The sequence below is a fragment of the Eulemur rufifrons genome, chromosome 7 (assembly GCF_041146395.1).
Source record: "Eulemur rufifrons isolate Redbay chromosome 7, OSU_ERuf_1, whole genome shotgun sequence".
In the NCBI taxonomy this organism is placed as follows: domain Eukaryota; kingdom Metazoa; phylum Chordata; class Mammalia; order Primates; family Lemuridae; genus Eulemur; species Eulemur rufifrons.
In genome coordinates this window covers 172,208,669-172,227,928 of record NC_090989.1, presented here as the reverse complement: position 1 = coordinate 172,227,928, position 19,260 = coordinate 172,208,669, and the positions used below count along the sequence as shown (strand labels likewise).

General features: G+C 38.1%; 1 protein-coding gene across 1 annotated transcript in view; it reads left to right on the top strand.

The window, feature by feature from the left end:
• The window catches only part of SUCLG2 (succinate-CoA ligase GDP-forming subunit beta), a 256,631-nt gene that overhangs the window by 119,787 nt on the left and 117,584 nt on the right, over positions 1 to 19,260 (top strand). The window contains exons 3-6 of the mRNA XM_069473782.1: positions 8,840 to 8,939; positions 9,834 to 9,924; positions 15,518 to 15,670; positions 17,826 to 17,915. Of these exons, the coding sequence (XP_069329883.1) occupies positions 8,840 to 8,939; positions 9,834 to 9,924; positions 15,518 to 15,670; positions 17,826 to 17,915 (434 nt within the window). The remainder of the gene's footprint in view (positions 1 to 8,839; positions 8,940 to 9,833; positions 9,925 to 15,517; positions 15,671 to 17,825; positions 17,916 to 19,260) is intronic.

Sequence of the window (19,260 nt, the reverse complement as noted above, 5' to 3'; positions counted from 1 at the left end):
ATGACTGCATATGAGAACACCTCTCACTAGTGGAGGGTCAGATAGAGGAATTGATAATATTGCTGTAAAAGTGGAAGAAACATCTTTAAATATGGGTGCAGCCAGGCAGTGTATATATTATATACATTTTAAATTTCATAGTCATTCTAGTTGGCTCTGAAAATACAGATTTCCTGAGTTTCCCACCAGCAGTGTAGAAGAGTGCATGCACACCCATAGCCGTTCTGGCTGTTCTACCTTTGTTCCTCCCTTGTGCATCACTGGTTAAGATCAACAAGAGAATCTCCTTTTATGTTTCTATTGTCAGGTAGCATCCAATAATCTGCAGCCAAAGGATCCACATTCCTTTGCCCAAAATGGGTTCTCAAGCCACTCCAAAAAATTTCAGAGCTGTTCGTTCTGAATCTGCACCAGTTGTGGGCTCTGCCATCAGATCTCTTTACCATGACATGTGGTGATTTAGATACCATGTCACTTTGGTTAAGCTGGAACTGCATTTCTCAGGATTTTTTTCCCTGTATAATTTTGGATTTGAGTTGACCGAAAGAGGAATTTGCCCTTACTCTCTGCAGTTCATTGTGACTAGGTGGTGATGGGTGAATGTAGAGATTCTGGCAAGAGGCTCCACCTTGTCCTTTCTCCCCTTTGGTCTGTCTCCAGCTATTTTTTCCCAAATACTGACCCTGCTGATCAGTATGGACCCAGGCCCCTCATGAGATGCTTGGTGTCTTAGTCCATTTAGTGTGGCTATAAAGGAATATCTGAAGCTGGGTAGTTTATAAAGAAAAGAACTTTAGTTATATTTAACTCATGGCTCTGCTGGCTGGAAGGTTCAAGGTAGGGCATGTGATGAGGGATTCAGGCTGCTCCTCCCATGGTGGGAGGCAAGGGGGAGCCTGTGTGTGCAGAGATCACATGGCAGAGCAGGTGGGGGTGGGTGCCAGGCTCTTGTCAACAACCAGCTCTCTCATGGGAGCTAATGGGAGGGTGTAGATCTATTCATGAGGGATCCACCCCCATGACCCAAACACACCTCCCAGTAGGCCCCACCTCTAACATTGGGGATCAAATTTCAACATAAGATGGGGGACAAACATTCAAACTATAGCACTTGGTGACAAGTCGCATGTCCTCCACAACTCCTCCTTTGCCATACCACTTCTACATCTGGAGGTGCTGGTTCCTCTGCTTGGCTGGTTGGAGACTCCTATGATCCTTCAACCCTCACTTTCAGACCTTCCTTTTCTCAGCTCCTCCTGCAATTTTGTAAGCTTTGATTCCCTTATCCATAACTCGTAATGGTTCTGCTTCTCTCATTGAACCCTGATTGACTCACCTCTTTGGTTTGGAGATCAGGGAGAAAACTGATTTTTTATAGCTAGTTTTCCTTTTCTCCTTCCTGCCTTTCAAACATGCCACAACAACTGCAGAAATGATTTTGATGTTCATAAATGCTTTTCATCTGCCATGACTGTTTCCAAGCTCTGTTGAAGTTACAAATGTTACACAGGCATTTTTATTACCAATGCATATCATCAATCCATCCTGTAATCTGTATAAAACACAGAAGAGATTTTTTCTGGGCGTTTCTTCTGAAGAAACTTGTTTTCTTCTAAAGAGTTGTCGTTTCTTAAAGTGGCTTCACTTGCAAAAGATTTGTTTCATGCGCTATGCTTGCAGCCTTAGTGTTAGAGATTCTTTAATTAGCTACAGGTGCTTCAGTAATCACATGGGTATTTTTTGTCATCAATACTAGGAGACTCTGTTCTTAAGCTTTCTTGTAGAATTATATCTTTTAATCTAGTTGACACAGTGTAAGATTGGCTTGCTGGTATTAAACTACATGAAAAGAGCAAGATTGTATCTTTTATGAGAAGTAAGAGTAAGATATTACAACTGAATTGGGCCTTTCTGGAGGTAATTTTTATCAAGCTTTAAAAATTTTATTACCAACAAAGTGTGTATTAATGGTTATGAAAGCAATAAGTAAGATTAGTGACAAGATCAGAAGAGTAGGCTAATTTATCATTATAGACTTTAATGAGGCCTATAATGTAGTAATAAATATACAACATTTTTAAGGACCATGGCAATGTGAAAAAACAATGACTTAATAAACTTTAAGAATTGTTATAGAGACTAAAATTCAAATTTTTCCCTTCAAAACATAAACGTATTTTGTGTGGAGATATTATCTTTTTTATAATCAATAAACTGTTCAAAGTGGTATTATCATATCCCCACAGTATCTGCATAAAGGAATTATTTTGGATAATGTGGAACTAATTGGATATCATATTCAATAGGAAATTTTAGATTTACAACTTACATAAAAGCCTTATCAGTAAAGGATTTCTTAATGTGAAGTAATATCTCCCTGGACAGCTTCCTAATTGTATCACAAATCCCTGTCCTAAAGATTGTCCTATTTCCATTTTTTATTTAAATTTGAAAATCAGTCTTTTATTTATTTTTTAATTTTTTTTATTTCAACATATTATGGGGATACAAATGGTTAGGTTATGTATATTGCCTTTGCCCCACTCAAGTCAGAGCTCCAAGAGTATCCATCCCCCAGATGGTACACACTTCACACATTAGGTGTGTATATACCCATCCCCTCTTTCCCCCTTCCATCTGCCCGACACCTGATGAATGTTATTGCTATATGTGCATTTAAGTGTCGATCAGTTAAAACCAATTTGATGGTGAGTACATGTGGTGCTTGTTTTTCCATTTTTGTTATACTTCACTTAGTAGAATGGATTCCAGCTCTATCCAGCATAATATAAGAGGTGCTATATCACCATTGTTTTTTGTGGCTGAGTAGAACTCCATGGTACAGATATACCACATTTTATTAATCCACTCATGTATTGATGGGCACTTAGGTTGTTTCCACATCTTTGCAATTGTGAATTGTGCTGCTGTAAACATTCGAGTGCAGATGTCTTTTTTATAGAATATCTTTTGTTCTTTTGGGTAGATGCCCAATAATGGGATTGCTGCATCAAATGGTAGTTCTGCTTGAAGCTCTTTGAGGTATCTCCATATTACTTTCCACAAAAATTATACTAGTTTGCAGTCTCACCAGCAGTGTATGAGTGTTCCTATCTGTCTGCATCCACACCAACATTTATTGTTTTGGGACTTTTTGATAAAGGCCATTCTGATTTGCATTTCCCTGATAATCAGAGATGTTGAGCATTTTTTCATATGTTTGTTGGTCATTAGTCTTTCTTCTTTTGAAAGGTTTCTGTTCATGTCCTTTGCGCACTTTTTGATAGGGTTGTTTGATTTTTTTCTTGCTGATTTTCCTGAGTTCTGTATAAATTCTAGGTATCAGCCCTTTATCAGATATGTAGCATGCCAATATTTTCTCCCATTCTGTAGGTTGTCTGTTTGCTCTTGTGATAGTTTCCTTGGCTGTGCAGAAGGTTTTTAATTTGATCAGGTTCCCTTTATTTATCTTTGTTGTTGCTGTGATTGCCTTTGGGGCTTCTTCATAAATTCTTTGCTTAGGCCAATGTCTATAAGAGTTTTTCCAAAATTTTCTTCTAGAATTCTTATAGTTTCATACCTTAGGTTTAAATCTGTTACCCACTGTGAGTGGATTTTTGTGAGAGGTGAAAGGTGCAGATCCCTGTTTCAGTCTTCTACATGTGGTTATCCAATTTCCCCAGCACCATTTATTGAATAAGGATTCTTTCCCCCAGTGTATGCTTTTGTCTGATTTGTCAAAGATTAGATGGCTATATGAGGATGTTTTTTTTATCTGGGTTCTCAGTTCTGTTCCATTGGTGTATGTCTCTGTTCTTGTGCCAGTACCATGCTGTTTTAGTTACTATAGCCTTGTAGTGTAGCTTGAAGTCTGGTAAATTGATACCTCCCAATTTGTTCTTTTTGCTTAAGATTGCTTTTGCTATATGGGGTCTTCTCTGGTTCCATATGAAGCATAGAATTATTTTTTCTGTATCTGTGAAAAATGATGTTTGTATTTTCATAGCAATTGCACTGAATCTGTAGATCACTTTGGGTGGGATAGACATTTTAACAATGTTGATTCTGCCGACCCACGAGCATGGTATGGTTTTCCACCTGTTTACGTCCTCTGCTATTTCCTTCCTCAGTGTTTCATAGTTCTCCCTGTAGAGAACTATGTTAAATAGTTCCTTAAATATATTCCTAGGTTTTTTATGAAAATCATTCTTTTAGATATGTGCAATTTAAATGTCTGGTGGGGAGTATGCTGGTGGGGAGCCAAGTATCTCCAATCTAATTCAGTCTAGTGACATGACCAGTGGTGAAATGGTTTATTCTGATGTCTTATATGTTTGAAATTCTCTGTCTCAGAGTTGATGAGCCCATTTCAAACATGTTGGAAGTAGAAATAATTGTTTCAGTCTCAAAAATGCCATTGGGCATGTGGAAAGAGTCCTCAGAATATCATCTTATTCCCAGTGACCTAGTTACAACTTGAAGAAATATGTGTCAGTCTATTGGAGATATGAAAGATTGAAGATTGGTAATTCTATTGTTAAGTTTGGGTTCTGGAGTCATAATGGAAACACAGAAGTGAGCTCATTTCCTCTGGGAAATTGGCACTTAGGTCTCTAAGTTATCTCCCCATAATTGTGTTATTTATAAAATTCCATCTTTCCCTGTCTTTGGACTCTTGGCTTGCCTTCTCCTCTCTTTCTTGCCTTCTGGTAAAAAGTAAATCTGAAATACTGAACTACATTTTAACTGTCCCGATTAGGAATTTTATCAAACCTCATGAAATGTGATCACCATGCTAGAAACTGCACAATGTAATTGTGCTGAAAACTAGATATTCCAATTTTGCTACAGTCAGTGAACCCTAGAAATCAGAAATCATAGTTTCCGCAACAAGTCCAATATTATTGACTCGAATAGATGATGATGTTGGTAGTCATCTCACTGCCATATCAGTGTACAGAATGCTACGCTTTGCATTTAGGAAAGTATTATATTTTGGAAAAGAGCAATGCAGAATAAAAACCAGATTGGTAATACAAATATTTGATGCATCACTTAACTGTTTTAAAAAGACAGTTGAAAATAACTTATTCATATCACTAGATTAACATTTTCAGACATTTACTGTGGTCCCCGTTATCGTCCTGAACTATGTCTCATGAACATTATTTTGTATTTACTATATTTACAGAATGCCATCTCTTATAAAATGAAGTGAACCACTTTTACAAAGCTTGCCTAATTAAAAATGTTTCTTATTTATTCTGTAATATTTAGGTTGTGCTTTCCTTAATGCATTGATTTTTTTCCCTTTAGATTAACAATGCTTCCAAGAACATTTATCATCCAGCATGTGACAATTGGGTGACTATATCAATTGGCATAAAACTATATTACAATTAGAATCATGCTTTTGATGAAGAATGAGAGGAAAACATTTGCAAAAGCATTGTTTTGATTCAGCTAATAGACCCTGGAGTGGGGTTTTGTTTAGGCTTTCTAAATGGCTGTAAATATTGTTCTTGTAAGTGATATGGTATTTGAGAGTCTTACATATTTATAAGTTTATCAAATATGTCTTACCGTGTTTTCTAATAAAATATATTTAAATTATAATAATCTGGTTCCTATCAAACTGAGTGGAAACCTAGCCATGAGTACTGTTCATTATCAGAAGCTCACCAGAAAAAAGAACAAAATATAGTGAATGTTTTGCATTCACTATATTTAAGCTACTGCATATACAGGTAGCAGTTAAGAGCAAGGAGTTTGGAGTTATACAGACCTGAGTTATGCCTACTCAGAGTTCAGTAATATGGTTATCAATGTCTAGGTTGCAATCTATTTTTATATAAAATCTATTAGAATAGGGTTTTTTAATTCTCTCTTTTTAATTGGATTTCATGTATAGGATATTCTTTTGTAATTCTGTTTGGGAGCAGGGGTAGGAGGTAATGTGAAAAAAAAAAAAACCTAAACAGAAATTTCTGTGAGTTTTTGTAGAAATCAGATCTTTAAATAAAATAGAATGACATTAAGTAAGTGTGAATCCACTTGGTAAATATGGAACAAGAGACTAGTTACTGTTGAGTAGGATTTGGCCCTTCAGTTAATTTTCAGCACCTTGAGTAAATAATCACTGAATTAAATTACGTTGTGAGAATTTCCCTCAAGATGAGGAAAACTTGCTTTACTTTGGACTGCTGACCTGCTATATTGATTTTAGTACTTGAGATCTAATCAGAAAAGATGATTTTAGTGAACTCATTTTTGGCCTGGGGTATAAATTGCAGATGCTGTTCATAGATTGGATAGTCTTTTCCAGTTTGTGCTGATATATGGCTTCACAGGTTCCTAAGTAATGCCTTGGCCCACCCACTGAGTAGCATGGAGTTTTTTCGAGGGGAGGTCAAATAGCGACATGTGTAATTGACAACACTTCATTGAGGATACAACTGTCTCTGTGTCTTGATGGTTACTGATTAAAGCTGATCTAATCAAGCCACCGTAGTGCCAATTAACAATGCACAATTAGGTATTCTGTCTGGCTTTCAAGTTTTGCTGCGAGAAAGCTTGGAGAGGGAAGCATCTCTTTCTTCTGGATGACAAGGATATGAAAAATGATGGTGGCCATGGAATGCTGGTTATGTTTTTAAAAATAAATTGAAGTGATCACAATTAAAAATCTGAGTAGACAGCAAAAAGTATTTTTTCCTTTCCACTTGATGTCTTCAAAAGACTAATAGGAAATGTCTTCCTATATATCACTTTAAAAAAATAATTTCTAAAAATCATTAAAGTGATGATAGCTATCATATTTTGACTTTTTAAAAAATGATGTCAGGTGCCTTACCTACTATATTTCATTTATTCTTCATATCTTCATAACACTGTAGATTCCTTTACTATGAACATGTGACGGAGGGCATGTTATTTTTACCTTTCTGAATCTCAGTCTCTTCTCTACAAAGAAAGTAGTAAATCGGGTTGGAGATTTTCACAGGTCTGTTGAACTCCAATATCCTTGCTCTTACTGCTATTGTTACATGCCTAAATATGCAATAAATTCATTTTACTTGGTTCCTTTACTGATCAGTTTCTAGTAATTAGCTTGTCTTCTACTCAGCTTGATGGGAACAGGTTTACGAGTGTAAGACAGGGTTTGACTCATGTTAGGATGATTCATGTCTAGGGCAGAAACTATTGTCACAGGGTATAAACTTCTAAGGAGGAACTATGTTTGCTTATGAGGGGAAGGTGAGCCCTAGCTTTCTGAGTGTAAGCAAATACAGGAGAAAGGAAGACCAGCCAATGATGACAGTGAATGAGCCTTAATGGTTTAACAGCATCAGCTGGGCAACTGGCCCAGTGCCTTCATAGTTAAAATCCTTCTGCAGCTCCCTCTTGGTGATAAAACTCTTTGAACCTTCACCAATTTACCTATGAGTAACAACGATGACAGTAATAACTATTTAATAAAATAGCCAACACTTAGGAGCTCTTGCCTTACATGAGTGGTGTCAGATACCAATCAGCTTTTTTTTTTTTACCATCTCTGAAATGATCCTTTTGATTGTATATATGCAAAATATATGTTCTATATATTTTGGTTATATACAAAGTAATAAATTAACTATTTGAGGCAATAATCTTTAATCATATGAGTTTTCTGGCTCTGAGATAAAACATTCACCTGTATTATCTCATTTAATTTTAAAAAGAACCCTTATCGTTTCACAGTCGAGTAAATGGAGTCTCGGAGACATTAAGTAATTTGCCTAATGTCACACAGCTGGGTGAGGGATGAAGGCTGGATTGAACCCTGGGTGTGTGGATTCTAAACCTGGTGTGCTGAATCAGAAAAACCATCATAGCCTTACAGAAGAAGACTGTCTGATTCCGTCTCTCATTTTAAACAAAGATGACTCACAAACAGAGGATGCCAGCTGTGGCTTGCAGATGTGTGCTGTTTAGTTTGTTAAACATATTAGATTTGGAAGCTGCTGTTTGTGTGTGTGTGTGTGTGTGTATGTGTGGTTGGAGAAGGGAGCTCTCCTGTTTGCTGAAGGCCCTGTTTATCTCTGGGCTATTTTACACACCCAACCTTCCTGCAAGGCCCATAGAGATATTTGACCTTATAACTCTAGTCTAAAAGGTCAAGATTTTCCTATTTTCCTTGAGTGTGCTGAGAAACAGAGATTCCACAACCCGCTTCCCCCAGAATATTTTGTTACCTTGCCAGTATTTTAAAGTATTGCTTGCTCTTAGTTTTAATCCATTTCGTCCTCCCTTGCCCAACCCTATCAATATGTAGAACAAGTGCTCAGAAAACTGTTGGTTTTTTAAGAACACAGTTATTAAATCAGACTTTTGTATCTTGCTTTTTAAACCTTTTCCCCACATAATCCAGTCTTCACTTTGACATCTCCTGTGGCTGACATGCAGTTAGCTTCTCTGACTGACAGACTAGTACTTTGTGTCATTACACAGTAAAATTAATACCTCCCTCCAGTATTTATTTAGTGTCTTCTGGCACACTGAAAAGAGCAAGAAAACACATGCCTTGCATTCCCTCTGGATGGTTGAGTATTAGCTGATTAAACTGGTAGGAAACATTTGAATGTGCTGGGGAAACAAGCTTTGTATTTAGGCTTATTGATGTGTTTTGAAGTTCTTTATTGCCTTTATTTTCAAAGTTAGAGTTTTTAGCAGTCACTTGGAAGTTATATGTCATTATTGGTTTCCTTGTTGCAAAGGAAGAAAGGAAGGAAGGGAGGGAGGGAGGGAGAGAAAGAATGAATTTAAAATCAGCTACCAACTCTGGATTTTTCTTTTTCAGATGCAAAAGAAATTGTTTTAAAAGCCCAGATCTTAGCTGGAGGAAGAGGAAAAGGTGTCTTCAATAGCGGTTTGAAAGGAGGTGTTCATTTAACAAAGGAGTAAGTCTGGAGGTTTTACTTCTTTGTCTTTGGGCTGAGCAGTTAGGAAGATCTTGCTCATGATTGAAAGGCACGTTGAGAAGGATGGTTGGATGGGGCCAGGAGCAAGTCATAGAAACCAGAGGAAACTGAAATTATAGGCAGAGGGCTCTGGTGATGCCCCCGTCTTCCTTCTGCTCCCACAGAAGGATTTTTCTTCACTAACTGGTGGAAACTTGACAGTCCTTCTCTCGTAGCCAATCAATGATTCCTCATAAATGCTGGAAATGATGCCACTTGCAAGTGAAATGCTACTTCTGTAATGTCACTCCCCTATTCAAGAACCTGCAGGGGCTCCCCATTCCCGGTGGCGTCATCAATTGTACCTCCTGTCTGATAGTACAAGGCTTCCTTTATCCCAGCCTGTCTTTTCAACTTCATCTCCCACTGCCCGGTCTCCCAGCATTGAGCACTTTCCTTCCTGTTCCTGTCAAATAGCCTTTCACTATGTACTTTGATCTTTACCCTCTTCCTTATCCCTGTCCTTGTTCAATATTTCCCAAATTGTCCACTCTCAAGTCTTTATTCAACCCTTGTCTAAAGCTCATATTCATTTCAGATTTATGTCTTTACTATGACTGTAACTTAATTGGGGGGACAGGGTAGCAGGGGGTCAGCAAGCACCCTTGATTTCATTCATTCGTTCACTCATTTTCTTTTGCTCTTGGTGAGCCCCTAGCACGGTGCTAGGCACATGTGAGCAGAAAGACCCCTGGTTTCCTGGAGGGTGAAGGTGGATGGACCCTGTGTAGTGTGGACACGAGGATATATGGACTCTGCTTTAAGATGATTTTCAACAGGCATTGATTTTCTTTTCTTTTTTTTCTCTTTTTTTTTTTTCCCTCTCCCTCTTAGTCCTAATGTTGTGGGACAGCTGGCTAAGCAGATGATTGGATATAATCTAGCAACCAAACAAACTCCAAAAGAAGGTGTGAAAGTTAACAAGGTAATATAGATGCTTTTGGTCATTTTCTATGTATGTGTTAAAAAAAAAAAGAAAGAAAGAAAAGAAAACCATCCTTCAATTTTGACAGACTCTAATGAAGCACACCGATCTTTGGCAGTGTGCCATGGTTTTTTTTTTGTTTTTTTTTTTTTAAGCCTCATATAATCTGTTTAGTAAGTTGTATGTCTTTGAGGAGAAATAAGGGTTCTATAATAGGAATATTATTTATTATCATTAGTATTTAGTAAAAGTGGGTGGGCGTGAGTGACCAAAGCAATGGCTTTCCCTTTTAGAACATAGGTACATTCTGTTTAAAGCTGAAAGGGCTTGCAATGACAGCCTTATATGCAGGAGGGACATTCCCTGATCCCACACATCTCCCCCCTACCCCCAGGCCTATCAGAATTAGCTGTTGTGGTTGTTTTTGTGAGTGCCCCCCTTTTCCTTATTTTGAGCTTACTATCATTTTGAGCCACTCTTATTGCTGGGAGGTGTCTTGCATTAGTGAGGTCAGCTGGGGCACTCAAGTGTGCATGGCACATATGCTCATGTGCACACACACACAAACACACACACACACAGAGAAAATACAGCCCAGAGGAAAGTGGCCCACCTCAGTCATGGAATTGTGAGTGGGAGAGTTGAGGCCAGAAACTAACTCTCCCCTCTGCCAGTCTGTTCTCCTTTCGCTATAGCCCCCTCATGTATCGAGGCACCAAAACCAGCTACCTGATTTGCAGGACCCTGTGCAAAATAAAGAGGAAGGGACCCTTGTTCAAATTTCAAGACAGCTATAGCAGAACATTAAATCAAGTGCGGGACCCATCTGGGCATGTGTCCCTGTGTGACTACACAGATCACAGTCCCAGCCCTGGGAAGTACCCATGGTTAGAAGGCCCTGTCCTAACAGTGAATTAGGGCCCCGTATTTTTGAGAGGCAACTATTTGCCCCATGGGCATGGAATCACAGATTGATGGTTTCTACCAGTGGACTGTGCTGGGGGACATTAAGGCAATATATTCTTTGTACTTTTCAGAGAGAGTTTTGTGAAAAATTCTTGCCATGACCTAAAAAACCACCAGCTAGTTCTTAGTGTACCATTAGAGGGTCTGTCCTAGCCCAGAAAAGGACACTGAGCTGGAGGGAGATTGAAATACTGACGGGTCATTGGCTCCATCAGGCTAAGAACACAATGGCTTTCTAAATGTTAAGGGAGCAAACAGGTTATTTCCCTTTCCTGCTGCCTCTCAGGTAGATGCAAGAACTGCTTAAAACTCAGAAGTGTTTCATTTTGTTAATTTGTTCCTGTTTGCCATAGAACACTACTTTTATTTCCCTTTTAAATCTGGCTATGAGCCTTTGCCTGTGTAATTTACTCCAAATTTGTCCACATAGGACACGATTAGTATTTTTTCTTGTAGGAATTCATTGTTTTATGTGGACATATTATATTCATGGTTCTTTAAAGACAATGCATTTTTTTAACTTATGAAATATTGGACACCTTTCCATGTCAGTACATATGGTTTTATCTCTCTTCTTTTTTGATGATGGGATAATGTTCCAGCGAATCAATGTATCATGATTAGTATTTAACCGATCCCCCATTAATAAACATTAGTCTTGAGTGTTTTAAGACAATGTGGCGGTCAATATTCTGAATACTCTGATACGTGGGAAAGGCTTCAGGTGTCATGATGGCCATGTCTTTCCTTTTCAAGATGGGCAAACAGAGAGTGTTTCAAAGGGTCTCAGCAAAAAATAACAGCTTGATCCAGGTTTTCTGTTTTTCAGAATATTTGGTGTCCAGTGAATCTTCATTGATTCATCAAGGGTTGCAGAAGATCGGGAACTAAGCTGGAGCCAGGGATTAAAGTTATCATTTAGTGTTTACCATGCAGCTTGGTAGAGCGAGAATAAACTTTTAATGATAGACAAGGCTCAGAAGTGTGAGAACCTGCATAGATTTATGTGTTTAAGAAGTATGTATTGGGCTTCCTTTATGTGCCAAGCATGGTGCTGTGTTCTGGGGTATATCAGTGAAGTTTTCAGGTTAATTTTTTTTCTGTTTAATGGTATTCCAACATTTAATAGCTTATGCCTCACTTCCAAATGGGAATAATAATAATAACCTGCAAGATAGAACAAATAAATCGATACATGCCTGGGTACCTAACGTAGTAAACATTGATACCTGTATCTTAGTCCATTCAGGCTGCTATAACAGAATACCATAGTTTGGGTAGCTTATAAAAACTGAAATTTATTTCTCACACTTCTGGAAGCTAAAAAGTCTAAGATCAAAATACCAGCAGATTCCACGTCTGGTGAGCACCCACTTTGTGGTTCATAGAGGGCCAAGTTTTTGCTGTGTTCCCACATGGTGGAAAGAATGAGGGAGCTCTCTGGGTTTCCCTTTATAAGGACACTAATTCCATTCATGGAGTCACCCTCATGATCTAATCACTTCCCCCAGGAGGAATAGGGAAAAATATGCCATATGATTATTGAAATTCAAAGTTTCAATAATATGAGGACTTGTGCAAAGAAATGAATTAAAAAATTGAGAGTATGCTTTTAATCTTATTTCTTCATGGTCCTGTTGCAAATAGTTTATGCACTAGTACTCATCTACAGACCATGATTTGAGTTAGTGGTATTTTCTTAAAGAAAACAGATTTAGTGGTCAATTAGGGTAAAGAAAGTTAAAAAGCTTCTATACTATAGGACTCCACAAAAAGGATGTGTCAATAATATTCTTTGTGTAACTCACAGATGTAGCTCTTTTGAAATGTATCTAATGGAGCTTCTCATGGGATGAATGTTTGTGGAATCCATTTAGATCTCTCTATTACAATTCCTCAAATACTCTGACATTTTGGGTCATATGGATGGCATGACGATGTCAAAAAAAACTGGCATTTGTTGTATAAAATTTCTCAAAATATCTCTTGATAAGCATCATTTTCCTGGAGACATTCTCTTAAAGAGTGGTACATTATTCCTTCCAAGCAAGAGCTATTTGAGACAGCAGCTGGGCTTGACAAATATAAATTTGATGGAATGCAGAACACATCTGTCAACATTTTGGAAGATTAAGAATAGGACTCTTGAATAACACTTATCCTAAAAAGTTATAATGTTGTGTTGCTTCTAAGAATAACAACTGGGAGTTATTATCATTCACTAGACCAACTCTGTATTAGAAAGTGAAGGGTAGTTATGCTTGTAGACCTGAAAGCACAAACAAAACACATTCCTCATTTTGTATTTTCTGCCCACCAAATTTCTTAAAGCAGCTCTCTCTCCTAGCACAACTTTTAGAAGAAACGATTTTCTTAATTTCTTAAAATGTTTGTATTAATGTTGATGCTTATAAAGGCGAACTTCATATTATTTCTATAAACTACAAGTTGTTATTGTATTTGACAAGGAAAGAATAGGGCTAAGTATTTTTGCCTCAAATATTCTCCCACTGCTCACTCAGATATTCTGAGAGTTGACTGTGTTGCAGGCATCCTGAAGGCTGAGAGGGGAATTAGGTACTGGCTAATGGTTTGACCTTCACTGACCTACATTGCTGGAAAGAACAACCAACTTGAAATCAGAATGGTTCTATGATTAATTCCAACACTGTGTCCTAAGAAATAGTTTTTATATACTCATGAGCTTCCATTTATGATAAAAGAATCAATATGAATACCCTTACAAGATTTTTTTCTTGTTTGTTCTTTCTTTTTTTTTTTTTTTTTTTTTGAGATAGGATCTTGCTCTGTTGCTTTGGCTAGAATACAGTGGTGTCATCATAGCTCACTGCAACCTTAAACTGCTGGGCTTAAGTGATCCTCCTGCCTCAGCCTCTTGAATAGCTGGGACTACAGGTGCTCACCACCACGCCTAGCTAAGTTTTGTAATTTTTGTAGAGACAGGATCTCTCTATGTTCCCCAGGCTGGTCTCGAACTTCTGGCCTCAAGCAATCCTCCCGCCTTGGCTTCTCAAAGTGCTGGCAAGATATATTATTTTTAACTGGCGATAAATTCAATAAAGATTTGAAAAGAAGGAATTCTGTATTCATTACATTATAGCTTTTTAGAACGTAATATATTTATCTTATTTCATGTGACCTAAAACTTAAGTGTTTTTGTGGCATCTGAGTAGCTAAAATCTAATGCTATTTAATTCCTAACTTTTTTTTATGTAGCCCATAACCAAACTACTTTTAGGAAAAGCAATCTAAATGCTTTTATTATTTTCACATCTATTACTGATTATTTATGGGAGTATTCTTATTTTCTTGTAAAGATAATCTAAGACATCTTTCACCATTCTTGTTAGGTGTGTAAGTTGGTAAAACCTCTCTCTAAAGGGCAATTTGACAATACTTATCAAATTTTTACGTATTCAGAGTCTAAAACCTAGACTTTTTACTTCTAGGTTCTTTATAGGGATACCAAAACAAATAAGCAAGGACATATATATGCAACCACTAAAGTAGCATTTTAGAAAAATTGAAGTCCACTTAAATGTCTGTCAGTAGGAACATGGTTAAATAAATATTTACATATAAGTACTGTGTAGTCACAGTGACAAGAGAGGGCAGTAAAAAGATGTCCAAGCTTTAGCGTTGAGGTTAAGGAAAGAAGAAAGGCATTCGAGTCTGTATAATATGCTTCCACGTGTAGGATGATTCCATGACTGTAATGCATGCAGATACATAGAGAAGAGACTAGAAAGTCAGTGGTTTTTCCTGATGGGGCTGCTTCTTGCAGTTAAAGTTGTACAGGGTGAAAGGACACCAGGCTGAGGCTGTGAGTCCCCACTCACTCGTGGAAGGGGATGAAATCCTTCCCTCTCACTTGCCTCTTGCCCAGTCATGGTCCTGACAAGTGACCACATCGAGCCAGAGGAAAGGGTGCCTTCCTCTAATTGTCACAGGTTCGAGGTGGGCTCATGACCACCCTTACTGCTAAGGCCTAAGGGCTAAGTATGTGGCGGTGGGTGAGGAGCAGGGGGCTGCTTTCATGCTCTTATTTATATCCTTTGCATAATGTTTGAAAAAGCAAATACTGTGTTTGTCAATTAAAAGAAAGTATGAAAGGAAATAAAAATACAGTGATCTCAGAGACAGAAGTATACAAATATATGAAGTGTCAGACATACTGTAAACAGTGTAAAGGAATCCTTCTTTGGCAATCAAGTTTGATTTTCCACCAGTGAAATCTGACAAAAGTCAGTGTAGTAATATATATGTACTGTTAATATCTCAAAGTAAAATAACAGCTGCTTCCCTGGAGTTTTTCTTAAGCAGCAGGGTTTCCCAAGGGGGGGAAGAAAAAGAAGATGAAAGTGGGAAGGTTCCTTGAGGCAAACCAAATACCCTGTCACTTGAACAAGTTAACAGGATCAATTAAGGAGGTGAAAATGGGCATTGTGCACCGTGAGAGCAGAACTCTCAAATCTCTGGAAACTAACTCGCTAGGTTTGAAGAGCCTGAAAATGAAGCCCTTTGATTTGTATAGCAAGTTTGTATAGATTTCCAAATGGAAATCTGCTCAATGCTGAATTAATCTGACTTTCCCACTAATGTGTAGGTGATGGTTGCTGAAGCCTTGGACATTTCCAGAGAAACCTACCTGGCGATTCTGATGGACCGGTCCTGCAATGGCCCCGTACTGGTGGGCAGCCCCCAGGGGGGCGTTGACATTGAAGAGGTGGCCGCTTCGAATCCAGAACTTATTTTTAAGGTGTGTTCAAACTCCTGGCCACCCTGACTTAACTGATTGTTATAGTAGTTAAATATTTAATGTGGGGTCTAAGGCTGGGAGCAGTCAATCTGTTTCAGTGACTTAAGGTGTGACGGTATCGAGTCCTTTTTCTTACTGAGTATCCAGTTGAAAGATGGATGCAATCAAGGTATTCAGTATTCTAGGGCTTTTTTCTTTGCCTTTTCCCTCCCTCCCTCCCTTCTTTCCTCCTTCAGCCTTTTGTTCCCCCATTGTTTCTTTCCATCCAGCCTGCCCCAAGAATCAACCAATGTAAGCGGACGGTGACATTTCCATTTTCTCTTGCTTAACTCTGCCCCGCTTAACATTATGTATGAAGCAGAAATTCTCCCCTAGGAGAAATTCTCTCCGATAGGAGACTGGATGTGAACTAGAGACTGCTTTGAGGTCTCTCGACACTGTTGATGTAAAATAGTATCTTCCTTAGGTCTAGATTCTGTCAGTTTGTTTCAGTCCTTGGAATCTTTTTATTGATGTCCCTTTATTGATATTAAGATTAGTTTTGAGTCAGAGAGATCTGAGGTCAAATATAATTAGTTAGCAAGTTTGTCAAAATCTTTAAGCCTCATTTTTTAAATCAGTAAGATGAAAATAGGGTGATTTGTACCCCATGGAATTGTGAGTATTAAATGAGGTGATATGTATAAAGTGCTTCTTACCCTATCTCAGCTATCAGCCAAAGATATAAGGTCTTGAGAACTATAATTCCAGTTTTTAGACTGGGTTCTTAGTATCAAAATCACATGAAAAATTTCTAACAGGAACACTTATTATTTCTTTTAAAAAATGACCTTGTTTCCGTTTGAAAGGGAGATTTTATTTCTTAAATCTCTGTGTCTAGATAACGTATAGTAAGCATTCACTTAACATCTTTTGACAGGTTCTTGGAAACTGTGATTCGAATAGAAACCACGTATAACAAAACCAGTTTTACTACAGGCTAATTGATATAAACAACAGTCAAGTTCCTGTGGACTATTTCTGGTCACAAAAACATTGCCTAACTTCTAAATAAAGACCAAAACAGTTCTAATATTACACGTTGAAATAAACGCAAGCAATACATAAATTTCAGGAAGATTTGTAAAAACAAGTAAGATTAACAATTTATGCAGTTATTCCAGCTCAGGGTCTCAGGTAGCAGGAGGCTATCTCAGCATCGCAGGGCACAAGGTGTGAAGCAGCCCTGAGCAGGGTATCATCCCATATCAGGGACACTCACACTCACCCCCACACTCACTCACAGTGGGACCACATAGATGCACCAATTTACCTAACAGGAAAGGCTTTGGGATGTGGGAGGAAACCAAAATGCCCGGAGAAAACCCACGCAGATTTAGAGAGAATGTGCGAACTTCGTGAGCCCCAGCCAGGAATCAGGTTTTTTTTTTTTTTTAATCATCAATCTTTTAACAAAATGACATTGAATGAAACAATGTTTTTTGAGGATCTGCTCTGTTGGTTTTAAAATATTTTCACCAATGTTACCTTAAGTTAACTGGCTTGGAAGTTAAACTGAGGCTGTACACACAGACTTACCACTAATACCTAGCCATTTTCAAAATTAACATTATTTAAAATAAGCTATTCCATTTGTTAAAAGAACGCATGAAATAATGTATATGAACAGTGCTCAGTGTCTTTGAGAGAATGGCATTTTGTAGAGCTATGGTATCATTAAGAATTATCATCATCAATAGAATGTTTAAATCATAAGGTAATATTTAACCTGTGTATGACAAGCTCTAAACTTAACAACAATACTAGGCAGGAAAACCTTACTTTGGAGGCCTTCCAAAAGATGTCATAAACATTAACTGACTAAATTTTCGTCAGTGCCATCTGTATAGTAATTAAAAGTGAAAACTGGCATCAGATTGTCTTGTCAGCATGCCACCTTGAAGAATTATATAGTTTTTGGAAGGGCTGTTTCGTAGATGGTCTACTAATTAAAACATACCCTATAGGCATCTGCAGTAGCCCCGCTCAGAGATCTCTGGAAAGGTGCCACACTTTAGTTACTCATTTGCAAATAAATACTAAGCATTTTCTTTTGAGGTTGTGAATCTTCTCACTTGACTGTCTGAATTGTGTTCATTTGATTCATTTTTACTAGGAGCAAATTGACATTTTTGAAGGAATAAAGGACAGCCAAGCTCAGCGGATGGCAGAGAATCTAGGCTTCCTTGGGCCTTTGAAAAACCAGGTACATGAGCGATGGGAGGACAATGTGTCTGAATTGTTTTGGGAACTTGCTTAATTGCCTCTAATGTTTATGATGATCAAGAAACAGGATTATTTTTTTGTTTTGTAATTTTTTCCTCCAGTTGTTTATGATGAAGAAAAATATTTCTCTGTTCTAAAAGAGAATGTTTATGACGTGTGTCTTTATATATATTTTGGCTTGTGTGTGCATAAGTGTTGCATGCAGGTACACGGTACAATGTATGGTAATCTCTCTATTTATTCTGTAGCATTGCTTCTACTGCCACCTGGTATGTGTGTAATTCAGCCCATCTGAACCTCAGTGTTATGTCTGTAAAATGGGGATGACTTCTACTCCTGGGAGGCTCTATTGTAGGGATCGAGTGCAGTGATGTGTGAAAGTGCTTATTACTGTGCTCCCTAAAGGTCACTTCTCATTGTTATTAATAATACGCATTACTTAACTAATTGCTATTCTTTCATGGCTAATGGGCATTTGAGATGAATATTGATGGCATAGAAGGTGATATTTCACTGAGAACAGCTGAAAATATGCCAATTCAGTAATGATATCCCTTGGCTTCAAAGACAGAAAAATTGTCCTCAGAGCTGTTGAGGGACCAGGTCTGTTTAACCATTAGAGCACTGCTCTGCCCTTGGTCCAGCTCATGACACGTGATTCTGTGTCTGCTTAGCTATGCTTCCTTGTCCCACAGCTACAGCAGAAGAACTTACTGGCTCCTTTTTCCTTCCTTCACTACTCAGGCCACCTTACTAACCCTAGATTGAACGCATGCATGTGCTTGCCTGTGTGTGTGTGTGTGTGTGTGTGTGTGTTCCTTGGCCTGGGGCTCCGTGATGCTTACAGAGTACATCCTTTGGCATAGCTGGGCGACAGGATTCCCATTAAACAGTAGATTTTACACTCTTTTCTTACTGACTTTACTTTTTCTTTTGATTGACTCTGTCTTTATACATTTGATGGCAACAGCAGGCAAGTCACAGAAGGGTAAAGCTGAATAAGACTTTAAAAAATATATGTGTTTAAATGAAGGAAGGACAGTGCTTATTTGGAAATGGGAGTAAAGGCTCCCTTGGAAAGCAAAAGATTCAAGATGGTAGAGGGGGCTTGGATCATCTGGGACTAAACCTCAGGATGAGATAGAAAGGGCCACGATTCAGTGGACAGTTAGAAGAACTAACTGTCATTTCTGAGACTGGCAGAGAGATGCCAGGGAAGTGATCTGTCGAAAGGAAGATACTGGAAGATTCCTGGATACGTGCTGCAGTGGTTAGCTCCTGAGAATAAGGCTACTGACTGCGTTAGCTGTTCTTGTGGCATTTAT